The 18,185-nt window shown below is 45.2% G+C and overlaps 1 protein-coding gene across 1 annotated transcript in view; it reads left to right on the forward strand.

The window, feature by feature from the left end:
- The first annotated feature begins 1,149 nt into the window (after nucleotides 1-1,149).
- Nucleotides 1,150-18,185, forward strand: part of ITGA9 (integrin subunit alpha 9) — a 243,351-nt gene continuing 226,315 nt past the window's right edge. The window contains exon 1 of the mRNA XM_028751023.2: nucleotides 1,150-1,682. Within this exon, the coding sequence (XP_028606856.2) occupies nucleotides 1,501-1,682 (182 nt within the window). The 5' untranslated portion in view covers nucleotides 1,150-1,500. The remainder of the gene's footprint in view (nucleotides 1,683-18,185) is intronic.

An 18,185-nucleotide genomic window follows, 5' to 3' on the forward strand; every position in this document is an offset into this window, starting at 1 on the left:
GTGAGAGGTGCTCATGGTGAGTTCTGGCACCTCCTTTTCTAGAAAAATAGGCACACGTTTAAAGAAAATTGGAAAATGTTTATTGGATAAATGGGTGAAAATTATATGCATTTGAAAATGCTGGAAGCATTAAGATAAATTCAACAGTGCAATTAAGCTCTGATGGAGGTAACAATGGAATACTGAATGGTTTATGTAAAATATGCAGGAATGTATGGTATGCCAATCAAACCATGGAAAGAGAAGAAGGGAAGACAATGATTTAAGGTTGTTTAAATGAATAATTTAAAATGTAAATTGGAATATATATATATATATATACATACAGTCATACCACTTGTTACGTTCGGTTCAGGTTATGTCTGAACGGAACGGGTTACTTCCGGGTTTTGCCGCTCGCGCATGCGCAGACACTCAGAATGATGTCACGTGCATGTGCGGAAGTGGCAAATCGCGACCTGCGCACACGCAGATGCAGGTTGCGTTCTGCTCATGTTGCGAACGGAGCTCCAGAAAGGATCCCGTTTGCAACCAGAGGTACCACGGGGTGTGTGTGTGTGTGTGTGTGTGTGTGTATAGATGTATGTGTATGTGTGTTTTTGTGTGTGTGTGTGTGTGTGTATAATATGCCCATCAAGTTGGGGGGTGGCCCCCTCAAATATCAGGATTTATGTTACGGGGCAGGCTTTATGTTGTGTGTGTGTGTGTGTGACAAGAACCTCAGTTAGTAAAGTATTTTCAGTGCTTTTTTTCTAAAAAAATGTTTAGGGGTACTCTCATTTTGACTCAGGAAAACCATCATTTTATAGTTCCAACCGGGAAAAATGAATACAACAAATGGACAAAAGTACAAAGATTCACAAAATGTTAAGGGGTATGCCGTCCCTCTGCATCCCCCCCAGAAAAAGCACTAGTTTTATTCATTTACTTGGTTTGGGGGGGCAGCTGCCCCCTGCCCCCCCCCCCTGCCCCTAGGAGTTGGCGCCTATGCCCCGGCCCCCCAATCTCTCTCAAGAAGCCAACTTTCTTATTTTTTCCTTATTTTTCCTTATTTCTCCTCAGGCGCGCAAGAGCGCGAGAGGCGTCGCCAGAGGGCGCTGCGCCTCCGGCGGGGAGACGGCTGGCTCCGCCGCGCTCGCTCGCCTGCGATTGGCGCCCGGCGGCGGCGGCGCTCAAAAGCCCCTGGCTTGCTCCGGGACGCGGCCAGAAGAGCCCGCGCGCTCCAGCGTCCTGCCGCCGCCGCCGCCGCCCTTGCAAACTCCCGCGGGGAGCTGCCTGCCGCCCGGGGATTCGCCTCTGGATGCTCTTTGCTTGCAGGGGCTGCGTGGATGCGCCAAGCCGAGCGCTGCTGGCTGCTCCGCCCTTCCGCTCTCGGGTCGCGGGGCTCCTGCTGCTGCCGGTCCTCCTCTTCTTCTTCTCCGGCAGCGAGAGCAGGCGGCGCCCGACGGAGCTGGGCGGCCGGATCCTGGCTTGCAAGAGGCGCGCATTCTCCGCCGAAGAATGGCTGCTGCGTCCCGCGGGGCGCGCAAGCGGGGCGCGTGTCAAGTGCTGGTGGCGACGCTGTGCGTGGCGCTGGTCTACTCCTATAACCTCGACCTGGACCACCCGGTGATTTTCCAAGGACCCAACAACTCTTTCTTCGGCTACTCGGTGCTGGAGCATTACTATGACAATACGCGATGGTGAGTAAGGGGAGAGGGGTGGGGACCCTTCCTCTGGCCCAGCTTCGCCTCTCCCACCCCTTTCCAGAATCATAGGGACCACAAGGGTCATCCAGTCCAACTCTCTACAATACAGGAATCTTTTTTGTCCAAGGTGGGGATCGAACCTGCAACCCCAGAGATCCAGAGTCTCATGCTCTGCCAACTGAGCTAAAGTTGATTTCCGATCTTCCAAGACCTACTCAACCTCCTGAAGACTCTTCTCCCCCTTTCTTTCTCTGTTGTTGTTGTTGTTGTTGTTGTTGTTTAGTCATTTAGTCGTGTCCAACTCTTCGTGACCCCATGGACCAGAGCACGCCAGGCACTCCTGTCTTCCACTGCCTCCCGCAGTTTGGTCAAACTCATGTTAGTAGCTTCAAGAACACTGTCCAACCATCTCGTCTTCTCCTTGTGCCCTCCATCTTTCCCAGCATCAGGGTCTTCTCCAGGGAGTCTTCTCTTCTCATGGGTTGGCCAAAGTATTGGAGCCTCAGCTTCAGGATCTGACCTTCCAGTGAGCACTCAGGGCTGATTTCCTTTAGAATGGATGCGTTTGATCTTCTTGCAGTCCATGGGACTCTCAAGAGTCTCCTCCAGCACCATAATTCAGAAAGCATCAATTCTTCGGCGATCAGCCTTCTTTATGGTCCAGCTCTCACTTCTATACATGACTGTTTCGTTCTCTATGATTCTATGAAATAGGCACTTTTTTCTTTCTCTAAAAGTTCCTATTTCATAGAATCATAGAGTTGGAAGGGACCCAAAGGTTATCTAGTCCAAACCCCTGCAATGCAGGAATCTCAGCCAAAGCATTCATGACAGTTGACCATCCACCCTCTGCTTAAAACCCTCCAAGGAAGGAGAGGTCACCACATCCCAAGGGAGACCTGCTCCACTGTCAAACAGCTCTTACCTTTTAGCTCTCTGATGGACTTACCCCTTCTTGCCCCTTGCCCTCTAGAACTGTGTATGCTGAAAGCCTGCATCGTGATAAGAAAGCGGCACTCTGCATGCGCTCAGAGGCTTAGAATTGTCGATTGGAGGGCATCCTCGAAGGCCACCTAGTCAACCCCCCTGGACCATGCAGACAATCCAGTGCTTGGGCATCCCCACGAGATGGTTGCCCAGTGAGGGCGAGCCTGTTCCATTCTTGACCCTTGCAGTCAAGAATTAAGGATTTTCTCTTAATGTCCAGAATCTGCCTCCTCCCACAGCTGAAACCCATTAGCTCTAGTCTTGCCCTCGAGGGCAGCAGAGAGCAAATCTTTGCTCTCTTCTGGGTGACAGCCCTTCAAGTAACCGAAAAGTATGGTGCTGTCTCTCCACCGCACACAGAAACTCTCCTCCAAGCTAAGCATGCCTTGCTCCTTGCTCTTACTAAATCGCACGTTTCAGGGCCAGATCTTGACGATGGGAGCCCTCGCTGAAATTAAATTTGGGTTGTCTTAAGTGGTATTGATTGGATGAAATTTTAAAATGCCAGCAATTGTCTATCATGAAAATGGGAGGGAGGGTTAAAGTGGAACTCCCCAAAGTCTGCCTTCTTCCCTCCTCCCACTCATGTGATGGAGAGAGAGTGCGCTGTTGGGCTGAGTTATTAGTTATGACAATTAGTTATGGGAGAAATTGATTCCTTTTTCCTAGCATCCTCTCCAGGACCCTACAACAGCAGGGTTGTGTTTGTGGATGGCGGAGCAATTTCTTATGTTTGTATACATTTTAAAAATCTTTTTTTCCCTAGTTTGGGGTAAGGAAGAGGGCCACTCCCCCCCCAAAGAAGCATTGATTCTCAAATTGTCTGCTGGGAATGGTCACTGGTGGGGCTAGAATCTTATTAGGAGCTGTGTGATGCCATCAGGTCAGACTTTGGGGTAGAAGTCCAGGGTCTCTCTCAGCAAAATGAGCAGACTGCAGATGCAACAGGGCTAGCTTTCTACATTTTGAAGTGAGAGGTGTAAGGTGCAACTGCTATCTAAAGAGCCCCTCTCCCCAATAAGGCCATTAAGCTCGGAGTCTAAAATAGAGAAAGCCAATGTAGTCTTGTTAGGCTCCAACTCCCATCAGCCTCAGCCAGCATGGCCTATGGTTATGGATGATGGGAGTTGTAGTCCGACAACATGTGGATGACACCACGTTGACTACCCTTCACTAAAATGGCCTAACCGCACCACTAATGTGGCGTGTGCATGTGTGCAATATCTGTGTTTGTGGGTGTGGGTGTGCATGTGTTACCAAGCAGAAGATGACAAGGACAATGAAACATGCTTGATGTGAGTTCACCCTTGAATGAGGATTGGACCTGACTGCTGGATTTTGACCACAGACAAAGAGATCTGTGGCAGGGCACCATGTGGACCCCTGATGTACATTGTACTTTTAAGAAAGATGACAGAAAGTGTTTCCTCAAAGTATCTAGTTGTAAGGATGCTTGGCCAATGGGGTAGATTGGCTGGAGAAATGGAGGTGTTTCGTTTCCTGCAAGTTATTGGAAGGGACATAGGATATGGTGGTGATGATCTTGGTACCAAATACAGTGGTACCTTGGGTTACAGACGCTTCAGGTTACAGACTCTGCTAACCCAGAATTAGTATCTCGGGTTAAGAACTTTGCTTCAGGATGAGAACAGAAATCGGGCGGCAGCAGCGGGAGGCCCCATTAGCTAAAGTGGTACCTCAGGTTAAGAACAGTTTCAGGTTAAGAACGGACCTCCAGAACGAATTAAGTTCTTAACCTGAGGTACCACTGTATCTTGCTCTGCTTTCCTTTGGACCATAACAGTGAGACACCATGTAGTTTTAGGTACCAGGCAAAGACTTTTCTTCCCCCCTTCTTTTGGCTCTTAATTTGAAGGGTATTGTGGGCTTTCTTAGTGGGGTGGAACCTTTTGGTTTAGCTGTGCTTTTAGCCTTTTATTTGTGTTGCCGTGCTTTTAAGTTTTTGTTGTTGTTTATAATTGGTATTAATGCAAGTTGCTCCCGGTTACTTCATAAGAAAAGAGGCTTAATAAATACAACAGCAGCAACTGGGAGTCCAAGATTATGTCCTTTAAAGCTCTGGATGAAGAGGCGAGTGGCCCCTTCCACTTGTCAAAGGTGGCCTGTAGAGGGATGGAACTGTCTCCCCCAGCTAGAGCCCCACCCTGGTATTAAGTGTTGAGGGGTGCTTTGAAAGCACGGTGATCCATGATAGGATGTTCACACATGCAAGGCAGCCTTTGATGCTAGTCATCAAACACGCGGGTGTGAGTCCAGACTAGCAGCTCTTGACACAACAGTCATCATCATCATCTCTCAGAGGATCTGAGGTTGAAGTTCATGGCTTCTTGGCAGGATATTGTTACCTTAATGTGCAAAGAAAACAGGGAAAGATTTCTTTCTGAGCAGCATTGCCTTAAGGACCAATTATAGTCCTGTTTTTCTCTTAAAGTGGTGAACCTGTATTTCAGTTGTGCCTCTTCTGGTTGCAGTTGGGGGCTTGCACATGGAGGAGTATTCTCTCATGAAAAAAGAAATCATACACCTAAAAAAGAAGCACTTGAGTGAGAAGGAATAGACTAGAATTCCTCCATCTGAGACCTAGCTTTCTATGTGGAGGAAGTGCTCCATCATCTGCAGACGGAGCCATCTCAATGAAAACTGGACTTGAGACTGATGGTTTTAGGTCAGGGCCTTGCAGCCCTCCAGATGTAACTTGACTACAGCGCCCATCGTTTCTGATCATTGGCCATGCTGGCTGGGGAGGGAGGGGGCTGGATTCCATTCAGAGAAGCACCCCTGCATTAGTTCAACTTCACATGATAATCTTAATGGTGGTGACGGAGTTTTGTGGCAGGTGGATGCTAAGAGAGGTCCTGGAGCCACAGCAAACCATTTCTAAATAGCACCCCACTTCAGATGATATGCGCGGTGGAGCCAGCAAAAAACTATTTGTGCCGGGTCAACTTCAGTCTGCAAAAGCTGGGGCTTAATTTTAGCTAGGGCATGTCCCTGAAACCCATTTTCTGTATTCAGATCTGGAACATGTGAAGTAGTGGTTGTCAACACTGAGCAACCAGGGCGAGGATCTCACACTTAACAATTAAGGAACAGATTGGGGCCAAGAGTCATGGTTTGAGTTATGACATTTCTATATTTTAAAGGAGACAACTGGCAAAAGTGTGGAAAGTTTCATACTTTCTGCAGATGTCAAGCACAACGACAGAGCACTTATAGTGAGAACTGTATCTTTCCCATCTTCATGTGGGCTTCAGTTCAGCCCTCTAGGTTAGTGAATCAAATATAGGGGGTCTAGAGAGAGATTCAAGGAGCAACAGATGACGAATTGATAACTTACAGCCAGCAACTTTTTCCACTTGTCAGTTTCTGGGAGTCTGAGAGTTTTCATTCATTTACATTTCTGTGCGCTACACCCGTTAATCCGAAAGCTTTAGGGGGCCAGCTAGTGCAATTCCAAATTACTGCATGAAGAGAACATTGTCCTGAATTCTAATGCCTCTTGCCAAGGGCTTGTAGATGAAACAGTTGAAGAGGTACATTTGTGCGTCTCATATATAGAATTGACGTTGACATATCAGTCTGTCCTGGATAACCAAAGTCTATCCTTGGCAATGCTCCCTCTCTCTCTACATGTGAATTGCTCCCTAGCAAATATGTTCTCTTTCGCAGCCATGGAGTTGACATTTAAAATCCAGCTTCAGTGATTTATTTTTTGTTGCAGAAAAGCTGCTTCTCTTGCTGTGGTTCAGGGATAGCACTAGAGTTGTTAAGCCTCCAGTATGACTGAGGTCACTTGGTTTGTACTTGGTATTTAAAGTAATTTTGCTCCGTCCTGGATGTGGTACAGTGGAACAAGCGCGGACTATTCCTGGAAACTGCAAATTACTACATAATATTTAGAAGTAATGCTTTAGAAACAACAGCAGAAGAAGCCATGATTCTTATGGTAGTTAGTGCCTTATAGCCCTTTATTAGTTTTCCATTGTTTACAAAGTAACACCTGCTTTTCTGGATTTTTTTGTTGGCGGGGGGAGTGATAATCTTCACTTATTTTCTCTACCAGTAGCTCTTCAGATTTTATTTTTTTAAAAGTGGGAGGGTGGAGCAAATAGTTACAAAGATCCTGTTTCTTAGTCCTTTCACATTTTATAGGTGTTGGGACCTCACCTGGGTAACAGCTCACATGCTCTTTGAAACTGATTTCTGCATTTATGTGCAGGTACTCCTGGGACGTGGGTGGCGCTGTGGGTAAAAGCCTCAGCGCCTAGGGCTTGCCGATCGAAAGGTCGGCGGTTCGAATCCCCGCGGCGGGGTGCGCTCCCGTTGCTCGGTCCCAGCGCCTGCCAACCTAGCAGTTCGAAAGCACCCCTGGGTGCAAGTAGATAAATAGGGACCGCTTACTAGCGGGAAGGTAAATGGCATTCCGTGTGCGGCTCTGGCTCGCCAGAGCAGCGATGTCACGCTGGCCACGTGACCCGGAAGTGTCTGCGGACAGCGCTGGCCCCCGGCCTCTTGAGTGAGATGGGTGCACAACCCCAGAGTCTGTCAAGACTGGCCCGTACGGGCAGGGGTACCTTTACCTTTTTACTCCTGGAAGATGTTCAACCTGCATTCTGAGATGACATTTACAATTTAATTTGGTAATGGGCTCATGAATTGTTTATGGTTGTGTTAAGCCAAAACCCATGCCAACCATTAATGTCAATGAAGTCATCGTGACCCAACCATTGCTATACAGTGGTACCTCGGGTTACATACGCTTCAGATTACAGACTCTGCTAACCCAGAAATATTACCTCGGGTTAAGAACTTTGCTTCAGGATGAGAACAGAAATCGTGCTCCAGCAGCACGGCGGCAGCAGGAGGCCCCATCAGCTAAAGTGGTGCTTCAGTTTAAGAACAGTTTCAGGTTAAGAATGGACCTCCAGAACGAATTAATTACTTAACCCGAGGTACCACTGTATCTCACACAATGTCTGCTTTAAAACTTAAGATTTGCTCCAGGCAGTAACTTCCTGCTTTCTACACTAGTGGCAAGGAACTGCTAGGCTGGATCCTTTTCCCCTTCACCCCATTGGCCAACTTTGAGAGATGGTTAAGAGAGATCGCTCACAATGAGGCGACCTGTTTTCCTTTGCTCGTGTGGTTGAAATTAGAGCATTGTGGGCACAGCAGTTTGCTAGTATTGATGATCAGTGATCACTGGGGCTTTCAAAGCCCAGCACTTTTCAAGAGGCAATAACCAGTTGACCATGGGCACCTGCGACCAGCGACCAGCTGAATGCCAACACTTGCAAAGTGCTGCGCTACCAACGAAATATGAGCATGTTTAAGGGTGTTGTGTAGAAGTTCAAACAGCAACTGAGCCAGAAGAGCAAACTGTCTCCCATGCATTGTGGATGTTTGAGTGGGTATTTACCGAGACCTTTCTCGGGCACCATTTTAAGTACGAACACTGGTGCCCAAGGACAACCCCTGGAATAAATTCTGCTGAGACTTGAAACCCAGCTTTGTAGTTATTCTGTAATTGTGGTGATCCCCAAAAACTGAGAGCAAGAGTCACGAATCTCTCTTGAAAACAGACACAGAAGAGTAGCTTGGCAATGGGAGCTGGCCTTAGCAAGCTTGTAGAGATGGATTCCAAATGTCAAGCTAATGAGCTGCTGCCACACATGGTCCAGTGTTTTTGTTCGCAATGACAATTTGGACTTGGCGGCTAATGGAGCATGTAGGCACCTGTCTCTCGCACTCCTCGGAGCAGTGCTTATGCTTTGTTTGGTTGCCTTCGTTCTCTGCAATTTCTCAGGAACGAGTGGAGAGCCCATCATCTTGACAGCAGATGCTCTCAATATGAAATACGATAGGTCCGGTTGCGCCGGATGGGAATAATTCGAGCAGCCTTAACAACTTCCAGTGAGGCTGGGGAGAGCAAATTCATTTCATACCGCTCGTGTTTTAAATGGTTAAAGAGCTGGATGTGGCCTTCTAAAAACAACTGTTGGCCTACAAGGCCATAATGGGAGAAGGAGGTAAATATTTCAAGTGATGATTTTTTAAAAAAATACTTCTTTCTACTTTGGAGCGGGGTGCGTGCAAACACTCTTTCCACGTTTATTGGGGGTGGGTGGGGGGAGGCTCTGTGGAAAAGTAGCTCTCTGGTTTGGATGGCTCTAAATTCACCTGGAGCCGTTTGAATGAAGGCAGGGACAAGCGTTCACAATGCTTGCCTGTATCTCATTCCAATAGATGGGACTCTTATTTCTTAAAATGCTGGCCTTGGAACTGTGGCACATTGTGGTATCAATAAATGCATTCAGTCTGGAACCAGGCCCTAAAATGAATTGCCATCGTTCTCTTTGATTTGAAAGCGCTTTTGCACTTTTTCCTGCCTGTCAGCTTTCCAGCAGTGTGTTTACTGACGGGGGGAGTTTCTCGAATACTATTGAGAAGCAAATTGAAAGAGCTTATTTTAATTTGGGCTGGGGACAGGGGAATAGAAATTACATTTTCAAATGCTGAATTGTCTCTAACACACAATACACGTTTCTTAGTGCAGAAAATGCAAAGCTAAAAATGACTTGTTGGTTCACGCTGACCCTGGATGTACACTCGTGTGTGAAAAACTAGTATGGCAGTAAAAAACTGTTATAAATATGAAAAAAATTCCTTCCAGTAGCACCTTAAAGACCAATTAAGTTAGTTCTTGGTATGAGCTTTCGTGTGCATGCACACTTCTTCAGATACACAGATGTATATCTGCACACGAAAGCTCATACCAAGAACTAACTTAGTTGGTCTTTAAGGTGCTACTGGAAGGATTTTTTTTTGTTTTGACTATGGCAGACCAACACGGCTACCTATCTGTAGCTGTTATAAATATGATTATTGTTCCTGTTCATGGCATTACCTTTAGATTGTAAACAACAACAACAAACCAACTAGATTCTGTTAGATTTTTCGTATTTCTCCAGGCGTCACTTCTAGGGCCAGTCAAATGGATAGGTCATTCTGGATGTACAATTTATGACACATTCTTAAAATAACCTTTCTCAGTGTTAAGGGCAGGTGCACCCCACACATTTAAAACACACCCAGCACACCTTTAAAGCATACAACCTCTCCCCAGAATCTTGGGAACTGTAGAATATTAAGGATGCTTAGAATTTTAGTTCTGTGAGGAAGAAACTACAGGCACCTGGGATTCTTTGAGGGAAGTTATGTGATTTTGGTGTGTTTTGGATATGTGTGTATCTGCCATTGTTCTAACTATAGAGCCCAAACCTCATACCATTCTGAAGGGGCCTGCAGTTATTCAAACCAGGTGTTAATGCACCCCCGTGCATAGAACATAAGACAAACTCTTCTGGATCAGACCAAAGCCTATCTAGTCTGGCATCCTCTTTCTCACAGTGGCTAACCCAACCTAGGAAAGTCACAAAGAGGTATGAGGTTTAGTTCTCTTATTAGGGGAAGGGCTGTTCCTCAGCGGTGAAGCTTCTGTTCCATCTGCTTATTTAAAATATTGATATGCCACTATTTCATTAAAAAAAATCAAAACGGTGCCTCACTGACACTTCAAATATTTGTTTTTAATGTCCCAGAGCTCCGAGCGGTTCCAGACGGCAGGCTCTAGCTGCCATTTTAATTTCCTACCGTGTCCTTCCATAACATCACCCTGAGGCATTGTGGGAAACTCAAGTGGCTGCTAGACACAGCTAACTGGTGCTGCTGAGAGCACTGCTCAGAGTTCTCTTGGTTTCTGCCATCACCAGGATCCACCAATGGAGCCCCACCCTTTGCTCAGGGCATCTTCAAACCTGGAACCAGCCCCAATCCCATGATAGGTAATTCTTCAAGCTAATGATGCACTGTCTGAATATATCTTTTTTCCTTCATTGTGAATCTCTTATTTCACTGGGTGACTCCAAGTCATGATGGAAAAGTAGGAGGGTTAAAAAAAGAAAGTGTTTCCTCAGAATTTCATTCATGCTTTTTATCAATATCCACCGTGCATCATTTCAGAGAAAAAAACATGTGCTTTTTACAGATAGGAATGGCACTGGCCTTTGATCATCTTATTTTCTGTTTTCTGTACCTTTTCCAGTTTGACAATATCTGCTTTGAGATGAGACAAACCAGAGCAGTATAGATAGTTTTCAACAGGAAGAACTGTCTTCTGGACTTCCAGATGTTGTTGGACTCAACTCACATCAGCCTCAGCCAGTATGGCCAATGTGTAGGGATGATGGCAGTGGAGTCCAAGCAACACCTAGGATTGCAGGTTAGTCACCACTGTCTTCAATATGAGTGTGTGTTATCTTTCTGTTACTGGCTTCCCGGGTTTGGGAGCAGACAGCTGCTGCTTGTACTGTAGATCAGGACACAGCTTTCTCCTACGCCAAAGAGAAAGTCGAGAACAAATTGAAATCCTGGGGCCTGCTTCCAAATAAGCTATATAGCACAGTAAAAACAAACAAACCTCTCTCCAGCGCCGTGAGACCGTATTGCTGTCATTATACACATTATATAAACGAACTGCAAGTAAGAGCTAGAAAAGATTAACCTTCTGAAAGCCTATTCTAAATTCCACAGGGGAAATTTTTCACCTATGTGGGTTGTAATAGAAACGGTCTAAAACCTGCATATGTGAAATAAATTATTGTACACTTTGGCTGGGTTCATGCATCACAGTAAGCCATGGATTATGGCTTACTACTAACACACAGGTGGCCACAGATTTAGTTCTCACTAGCTGTGGTCTATACCACTGAGCCTAGGGCTTGCCGATTGGAAGGTTGGCGGTTCGAATCCCCACGACGGGGTGAGCTCCCGTTGCTCGGTCCCAGCTCCTGCCAACCTAGCAGTTTGAAAGCACGTCAAAGTGCAAGTAGATAAATAGGTACTGCTCCGGCGGGAAGGTAAACAGCGTTTCCGTGCGCTGCTTTGGTTTCGCCAGATGCAGCTTAGTCATGCTGGCCACGGAAAAACTCTCTTTGGAGAAATGTCTGCTCCCTCGGCCAGTAAAGCGAGATGAGTGCTGCAACCCCAGAGTCTTGCGACTGGACTTAAGTGTCCGGGATCCTTTACCTAGCAGCGAACCATGACTCCTGGTTCACTGTTATGCCCATACTGGGAATTTAGTTGCAAACAAGGCATGATGTAAAGTGATGTTTTGTTCATGGCTTATCAACTTTTGGATCCTCTTCTGTCACTCTCACTGGATACATAAGTGGCCTTCTATCGACTTTGGCTGTTGGCTCTGTTGCAACGCTATCTGGACAGGAATAACCTTGCTTCAGTTGTTTCTAGGTTAGATTACTGAAGTGCGCTATACGTGGGCTGCCCCTGAAGACAGTTTGGAACCTACAGCTTGTGCAGAATTCAGTGGCCAGATTAATATATTTACTAATACTGTCATTTGCTATATTGATGGGATTGGCAATGAAGCCCACTAGCTCCAGCATGCAAAATTCATCCCATTTGCTTTGTGGTGTGTTAATTTTTGTGCCTACTGTATGTGTTTATATGTGAGTCGTGATTCAAACCCCGCCCCCCCTCCCACTACTCAGATATTTAAATTGCAGAGGGTAGGGGCTAAAGCCTGAAGAATGGTCATCCTGGTACATATATGCAAACCCCAGACAGGCAGAATAGAGATAATGATTTATTCTTGCTCTGTGGAGATATATCCTTTTTGCCCCCCTAGAAAATTAGCGTGGAAGTCATGCTAGTGTTCAAACTTGAAATGTAGAATTGCTTTTTATGTGTCTACACCTGTTTCCTTCTGATATTTTGGTATCCAAGGCAGATTTTGCAGTATAGCATATTTTGCATGTTTATTCCTCCCCGCGCAGAAAGCAAGGTGGTGTATTGAGCTGGTGTTTTCACTTGAAACGTAACATTGTGCCCCAAACACACGCACCAGGTTTAATTTCTTTATCTCATTGTTCAATAGAGACGTTGTATTTCAGAGAATGCCAGCCAGGTAAATGAAACTGAAGCCTTCACTTAATCCGGCCATTAAAAGTAATTTAGTTCACTGCAATGCGGTTGGCTATTTTGAAGCAATTCTATCTCAGCGGTTTATTGTCATCCAGGTAACAAAGCAGCATTTGAGCTATGGTGGTCTAATCGCTTTCTGGCACCACTGTGGGCAGATGCACATGCTTGGCATCACACTGTGCCCTCCATTCATCACTCCTTAAAGTGCTGCACTTCCTGCAATCTTGGCGTCCAAAGCTGTTTATCCTGAGGGCTTCTCAGCAAGAAAGGGGCAGGAGGTGCATGTAAGCCAGGTACCAAGCAGAGAGGAAGAGGTCATAGGCGGATGAGTTAAGAGTTATGAGTTAAGAGCCAGTGTGGTGTAGTGGTTAAGAGCGGAAGACTCGTAATCTGGTGAACCGGGTTCGCTTCCCTGCTCCTCCACATGCAGCTGCTGGGTGACCTTGGGCCAGTCACACTTCTCTGAAGTCTCTCAGCCCCGCTCACCTCACAGAGTGTTTGTTGTGGGGGAGGAAGGGAAAGGAGAATGTTAGCCGCTTTGAGACTCCTTCGGGTAGTGATAAAGCGGGATATCAAATCCAAACTCTTCTTAAATTGAAATTGCTGTGTTGGCTTCATCACTAGCCGAGCCAGTCCTGATGGAAACAGCATTTTCTTTTGCTCTTGAAACGGAGGGGTGTGTACCTTCTTATCCTCTAGGTATGAAAATTGAGATGCTGACTGTGTCAGGGGCAAGCTATGTTCCTTGCAGCCAGTCATGCGCGATAGCTGTCAGCACGCCATGGGGCGTGTGTACACAATGTTGGGATGCCCTGTGGCATGTTCCTGCCATGGGTGCATGCCCCATGGCATGCTGACATCACTTGCTCATGCTGCGAAGCATGCTGACCTCACTTCCCCATGCCACGGGGTGTGCTGATGTGTCGGGTGCATACTGAGTGGCATGTGGTCATGATGCAAGCGCGCCCCACAGCATGCATGCACAGCCGTCACGGAACTTTGAGGGGGCCCAGACCGCCCATTGAATTTTTTTTGGGGGGGGCTGGACCCCCATTCTCTCCTAGATGGCGCACCCACATGGAGGTGCCAACTAGACTCCGACTCGCTTCAGCAAGGCTACTGCATTGTAGGCCTTCAGACCACGCTCCCAGGTGTGAGCAGTAACAGCTTTTGTGTTGGAGCCGCCCTGCTGCTATTAGGGTACAGATGGTAACCTAATTCAACGTCAGCTTCGTTGGACTGGTCATGTTGTGCGGATGCCTGATGATCGCCTTCCGAAGCAACTACTCTATTCTGAACTTTAAAATGGAAAGCGTAACGCTGGTGGTGAACAAAAGAGGTTTAAAGACTGTCTCAAGGCAAATCTAAAAAAATGTAGTATAAACACTGACAACTGGGAAACACTGGCCTGCGAGCGCTCCAACTGGAGAACAGCCTTTACCAAAGGTGTCATGGGCTTTGAAGACACTCGAACTCAGGACACAAGGGAGAAACACACTAAGAAGAAGGCACCCTTGGCAAATCCACACCGTGATCAACTCCCTCCCGGAAACCAATGTCCCCACTGTGGAAGGACGTGTGGATCCAGAATTGGCCTCCACAGTCACTTACGGACTCATTGTTAAAACCGTGTTTATGGAAGACAATCTTACTTGGCTACGAGTGATCGCCAAAGAAGAAGAAGACAGATGGTAGATTAGATTGCAGGTGATAGAATCTTAGAATCGTAGGGTTGGAAGGGACCCCATAGCACATCTAGTTTAGCCCAAAACTATGACCTTGGCGTTTTCAGCAGCACACTCTAACCAACTGATCTGGCTGGACTACAACTCCCATTTTCCCTTACCTCTGAGTATCCTGGCTGGTGGGGTGATGGGAGTTGGAGTCCAGCAACATCTGGAGGGCATCACACCAGCTATCCCGAGGGAAAGCTCTTTTCTCTTGTTTCTCTCTGCTTGAATTTTTGCACTGGATGTTGCTGCTGCTGCTGCAAATTCCAAATCTGTAACCGAATGCTGACTCAAATGCTTGAGGAATTTGTAACTGTAAAAGGTCCCCCCCCCCTATCTGGCTTTATTTTACATACTTTCCCATGCAGTTAGTCACAGAGATTCCCGTGAACGGCTAACGTCTTGCAGTTAATTGTGGTTACAACAAAGCTTGTGAAAATAAATAATTTTCTTAAACAGAACTCTGACCACCTTGTGACCTGGTCTGTTACATGCAAGATTCCCATGTAAAATCTTTCTCATCTTGGCCTATGGCTGAAGGGTCTTGTTTTACCATTAAGCTGTGTCATTTAAACTAAAGTTGATTACAGGGGTGGGGAGATTTAGATTTGTTGCACAGATACCTGACAAAGGATGCAATGGGATATTTTTTTTTTAAGTGCTTAACAATGGAATCCTACCCCCAAAGAATAGCACTTTTTTTATGTCCAATGGGTTGGATTTGGACCTGGTCACCTTTCGAGTATACCCATTGAAATCAGTGGAATTTGAGTTAGACACTTTTGTTCTGAAAAAGCTGGAGATCTCTTGCCTTGTAGCGAAATTTAAAAACACACAGATGAGATTATAGTCATGCATGTTCCACCACAATATAATTTGATAATATATGCTCTGATGTGTGATTGGATCAATCAGAGGAACTTATTGAATTCAGCAAAATTATGTAAATAAGCTTTTTAAAAAAGTTAAGTCATGTTTAACTTAACTCCCATTGATTTCGGTGGGTCTGTGTGGGTGACTAAGTCTGCATCCAGTTCATTTGCAGAGGGTAGCCAATGTTACACCCTCCAGATGGTCATTGTATTCAACATCCATCATCCCTGGCCCATTGGGTATGTTGACTGGGGCTTATGTGAGTTAGGAGTCCAGTGATACCTGGAAGTCATCACGTTGGCTATCATGGATTGACATAGAAGTGTTGCATCCCTGCGATATCAAATGCCTCTCATAAGGCCTCTCTTATTGTGCAGCCACCTCTGGCACTCTCTCTTGTAAATGACACGCCTCTTCCTTCTGGGGAGGCAACTGAGAGTAAGTCAGATGCTAAGCCAGCTCCAACTCTTTTTTTTTTTTTAAATAATATTTTATTAAGTTTTCTTTCAGATATTCAGAAATTTACAGAATAAAAAGTAGAAAGTAAAAGTAAGAAAAAGAAAGTATACATAAATTCCAACTTTCCAAAGTACTTTAACAGTTCCAATCGGACTTCCCCACATCTTCCAAATTCTGTGTTCTTTGCAATTGTAACATCAGCAATTTGTTACCTTATTTCATGTCTTACTGTATCTTTCAAATACTATGTTTCCAAATTTAAAATACTGTATCTCAGTTATTTGTACCCTGTAAATAAACATAGTATGGTTACTTCATATTGTCTACCTCATCTTTCTTATAACTTAATTTCAAATTCACCTATTCAAGTTGCTGAAGCAAACGTTTCCTAATCGTACACATTCTTAACATTCATACAACTTATAATATTTTTGCAAATAGTCCTTAATTTTTTTCCAGTCCTCCTCCATTATTTCTTCTCCCAAATCACGGATTCTGCCAGTCATTTCAGCCAGTTCCATGTAATCCATCAACTGCGTCTGCCATTCTTCCAGCGTGGGTAAATCTGGTGTCTTCCAGTGCTTTGCAATGAGGATTCTTGCTGCTGTAGTTGCATACATAAACAAAGTTCTATCCTTCTTTAACACTTTCTGGTCCACCATGCCCAGAAGGAAGGCCTCTGGTTTCTTGGGAAAGGTATACCTAAATACCTTTTTTAGCTCATTGTGTATCATTTCCCAGAAGGCCTTCACCTTTGGGCAGGTCCACCAGAGGTGAAAGAATGTCCCTTCAGCCTCCTTACATTTCCAACATTTATTGTCAGACAAATGGTATATTTTAGCAAGCTTGACTGGGGTCATGTACCACCGGTATATCATTTTCATAATGTTTTCCTTCAAGGCATTACATGCCGTGAACTTCATTCCGGTGTTCCATAACCTTTCCCAGTCCTCAAACATAATGTTATGCCCAATGTCCTGCGCCCACTTTATCATGGCAGATTTAACTGTCTCATCCTGTGTGTTCCATTTAAGCAGCAAGTTGTACATTCTAGAAAGTATCTTAGTCTTTGGTTCTAACAGTTCCGTCTCTAATTTCGATTTTTCCACCTGGAAACCAACTTTTTTATCTATTTTAAACACCTCTTGAATTTGAGCATAATGTAACCAGTCTCGCACCTTATTTTTAAGTTTCTCCTGGCTCTGCAGCCTCCAATTGTCTCCAATTTTTTCAATTATTTCCCAATATTTCGGCCAATAGGCCTCCATGTTGGGTCTTTTTCGAGCCTTGGCCTCCATCGGTGATAGCCACCTCGGGGTCTTGCCCTCTAACAAGTCTTTGTATTTCAACCAGACCATGAATAATGCTTTTCTGACAATATGGTTTTTAAACAATTTGTGAGCTTTAACCTTGTCGTACCACAAATATGCATGCCAACCAAAGACATTGTCAAACCCTTCCAGATCTAGGACATCAGTATTCTCCAACAAAAACCAATCCTTCAACCAGCAGAAGGCTGCAGATTCATAATACAACCTCAAACCTGGCAGGGCAAACCCCCCTCTTTCTTTCGAGTCAGTTAGTATTTTAAACTTTATTCGGGGCTTTTTGCCCTGCCAGACAAATTTGGAGATATCCTTCTGCCACTTTCCAAAACATTCCGCTCTGTCCACAATCTGTAGGGCCTGGAACAAAAATAACATTTTCGGCAATACATTCATTTTTATAGCTGCAATTTGACCCAACAAGGAAAGTTTCAGTCTTGACCAAATTTCCAGATCTTTTTTGATTTCTACCCAACATTTTTCATAATTATCTTTGAATAAATTCAGATTTTTAGAGGACAAATGAACCCCCAGGTATTTCACTTTTTTAACCACACTTAATCCTGTCTCTCTCTGAAGCCCATCCGTTTCTGTAGATGTCAAATTTTTAGCCAAAACCTTAGTTTTTTGCTTGTTCAACTTAAATCCCGCCACCCGACCAAATTCCTGAATCAGTTCTAACACTCTTTTTGTACTAGATTCTGGCTCCTGTAATGTTAAGACCAGGTCATCTGCGAATGCTTTCAGTTTATATTGTTTCACTCCGACCTGTATTCCTTGTACCATCCGGTCCCCCCTAATCATGTTCAAAAGCACCTCCAGGACTGAAATAAATAAAAGAGGGGATAAGGGGCACCCCTGTCGTGTCCCTTTTTCAATTTTAAACTCCTCTGTCACCACATTGTTCACTATCAGTTTAGCTTTCTGCTCTGAATAGATTGCTTCTATTCCATTTTCAAACCCCCGTCCCACTCCCATCCCTTCCAAATTTTTCTTCATGAACATCCAAGAAATGTTGTCAAAGGCCTTCTCCGCATCAATAAAGATTAACACTGCTCTCGTATTGATATTTGTTTGTAAAAGTTCCAAAATATCAATAA

This window comes from Podarcis muralis, chromosome 12 (genome assembly GCF_964188315.1).
Source record: "Podarcis muralis chromosome 12, rPodMur119.hap1.1, whole genome shotgun sequence".
Taxonomy (NCBI): Eukaryota; Metazoa; Chordata; class Lepidosauria; order Squamata; family Lacertidae; genus Podarcis; species Podarcis muralis.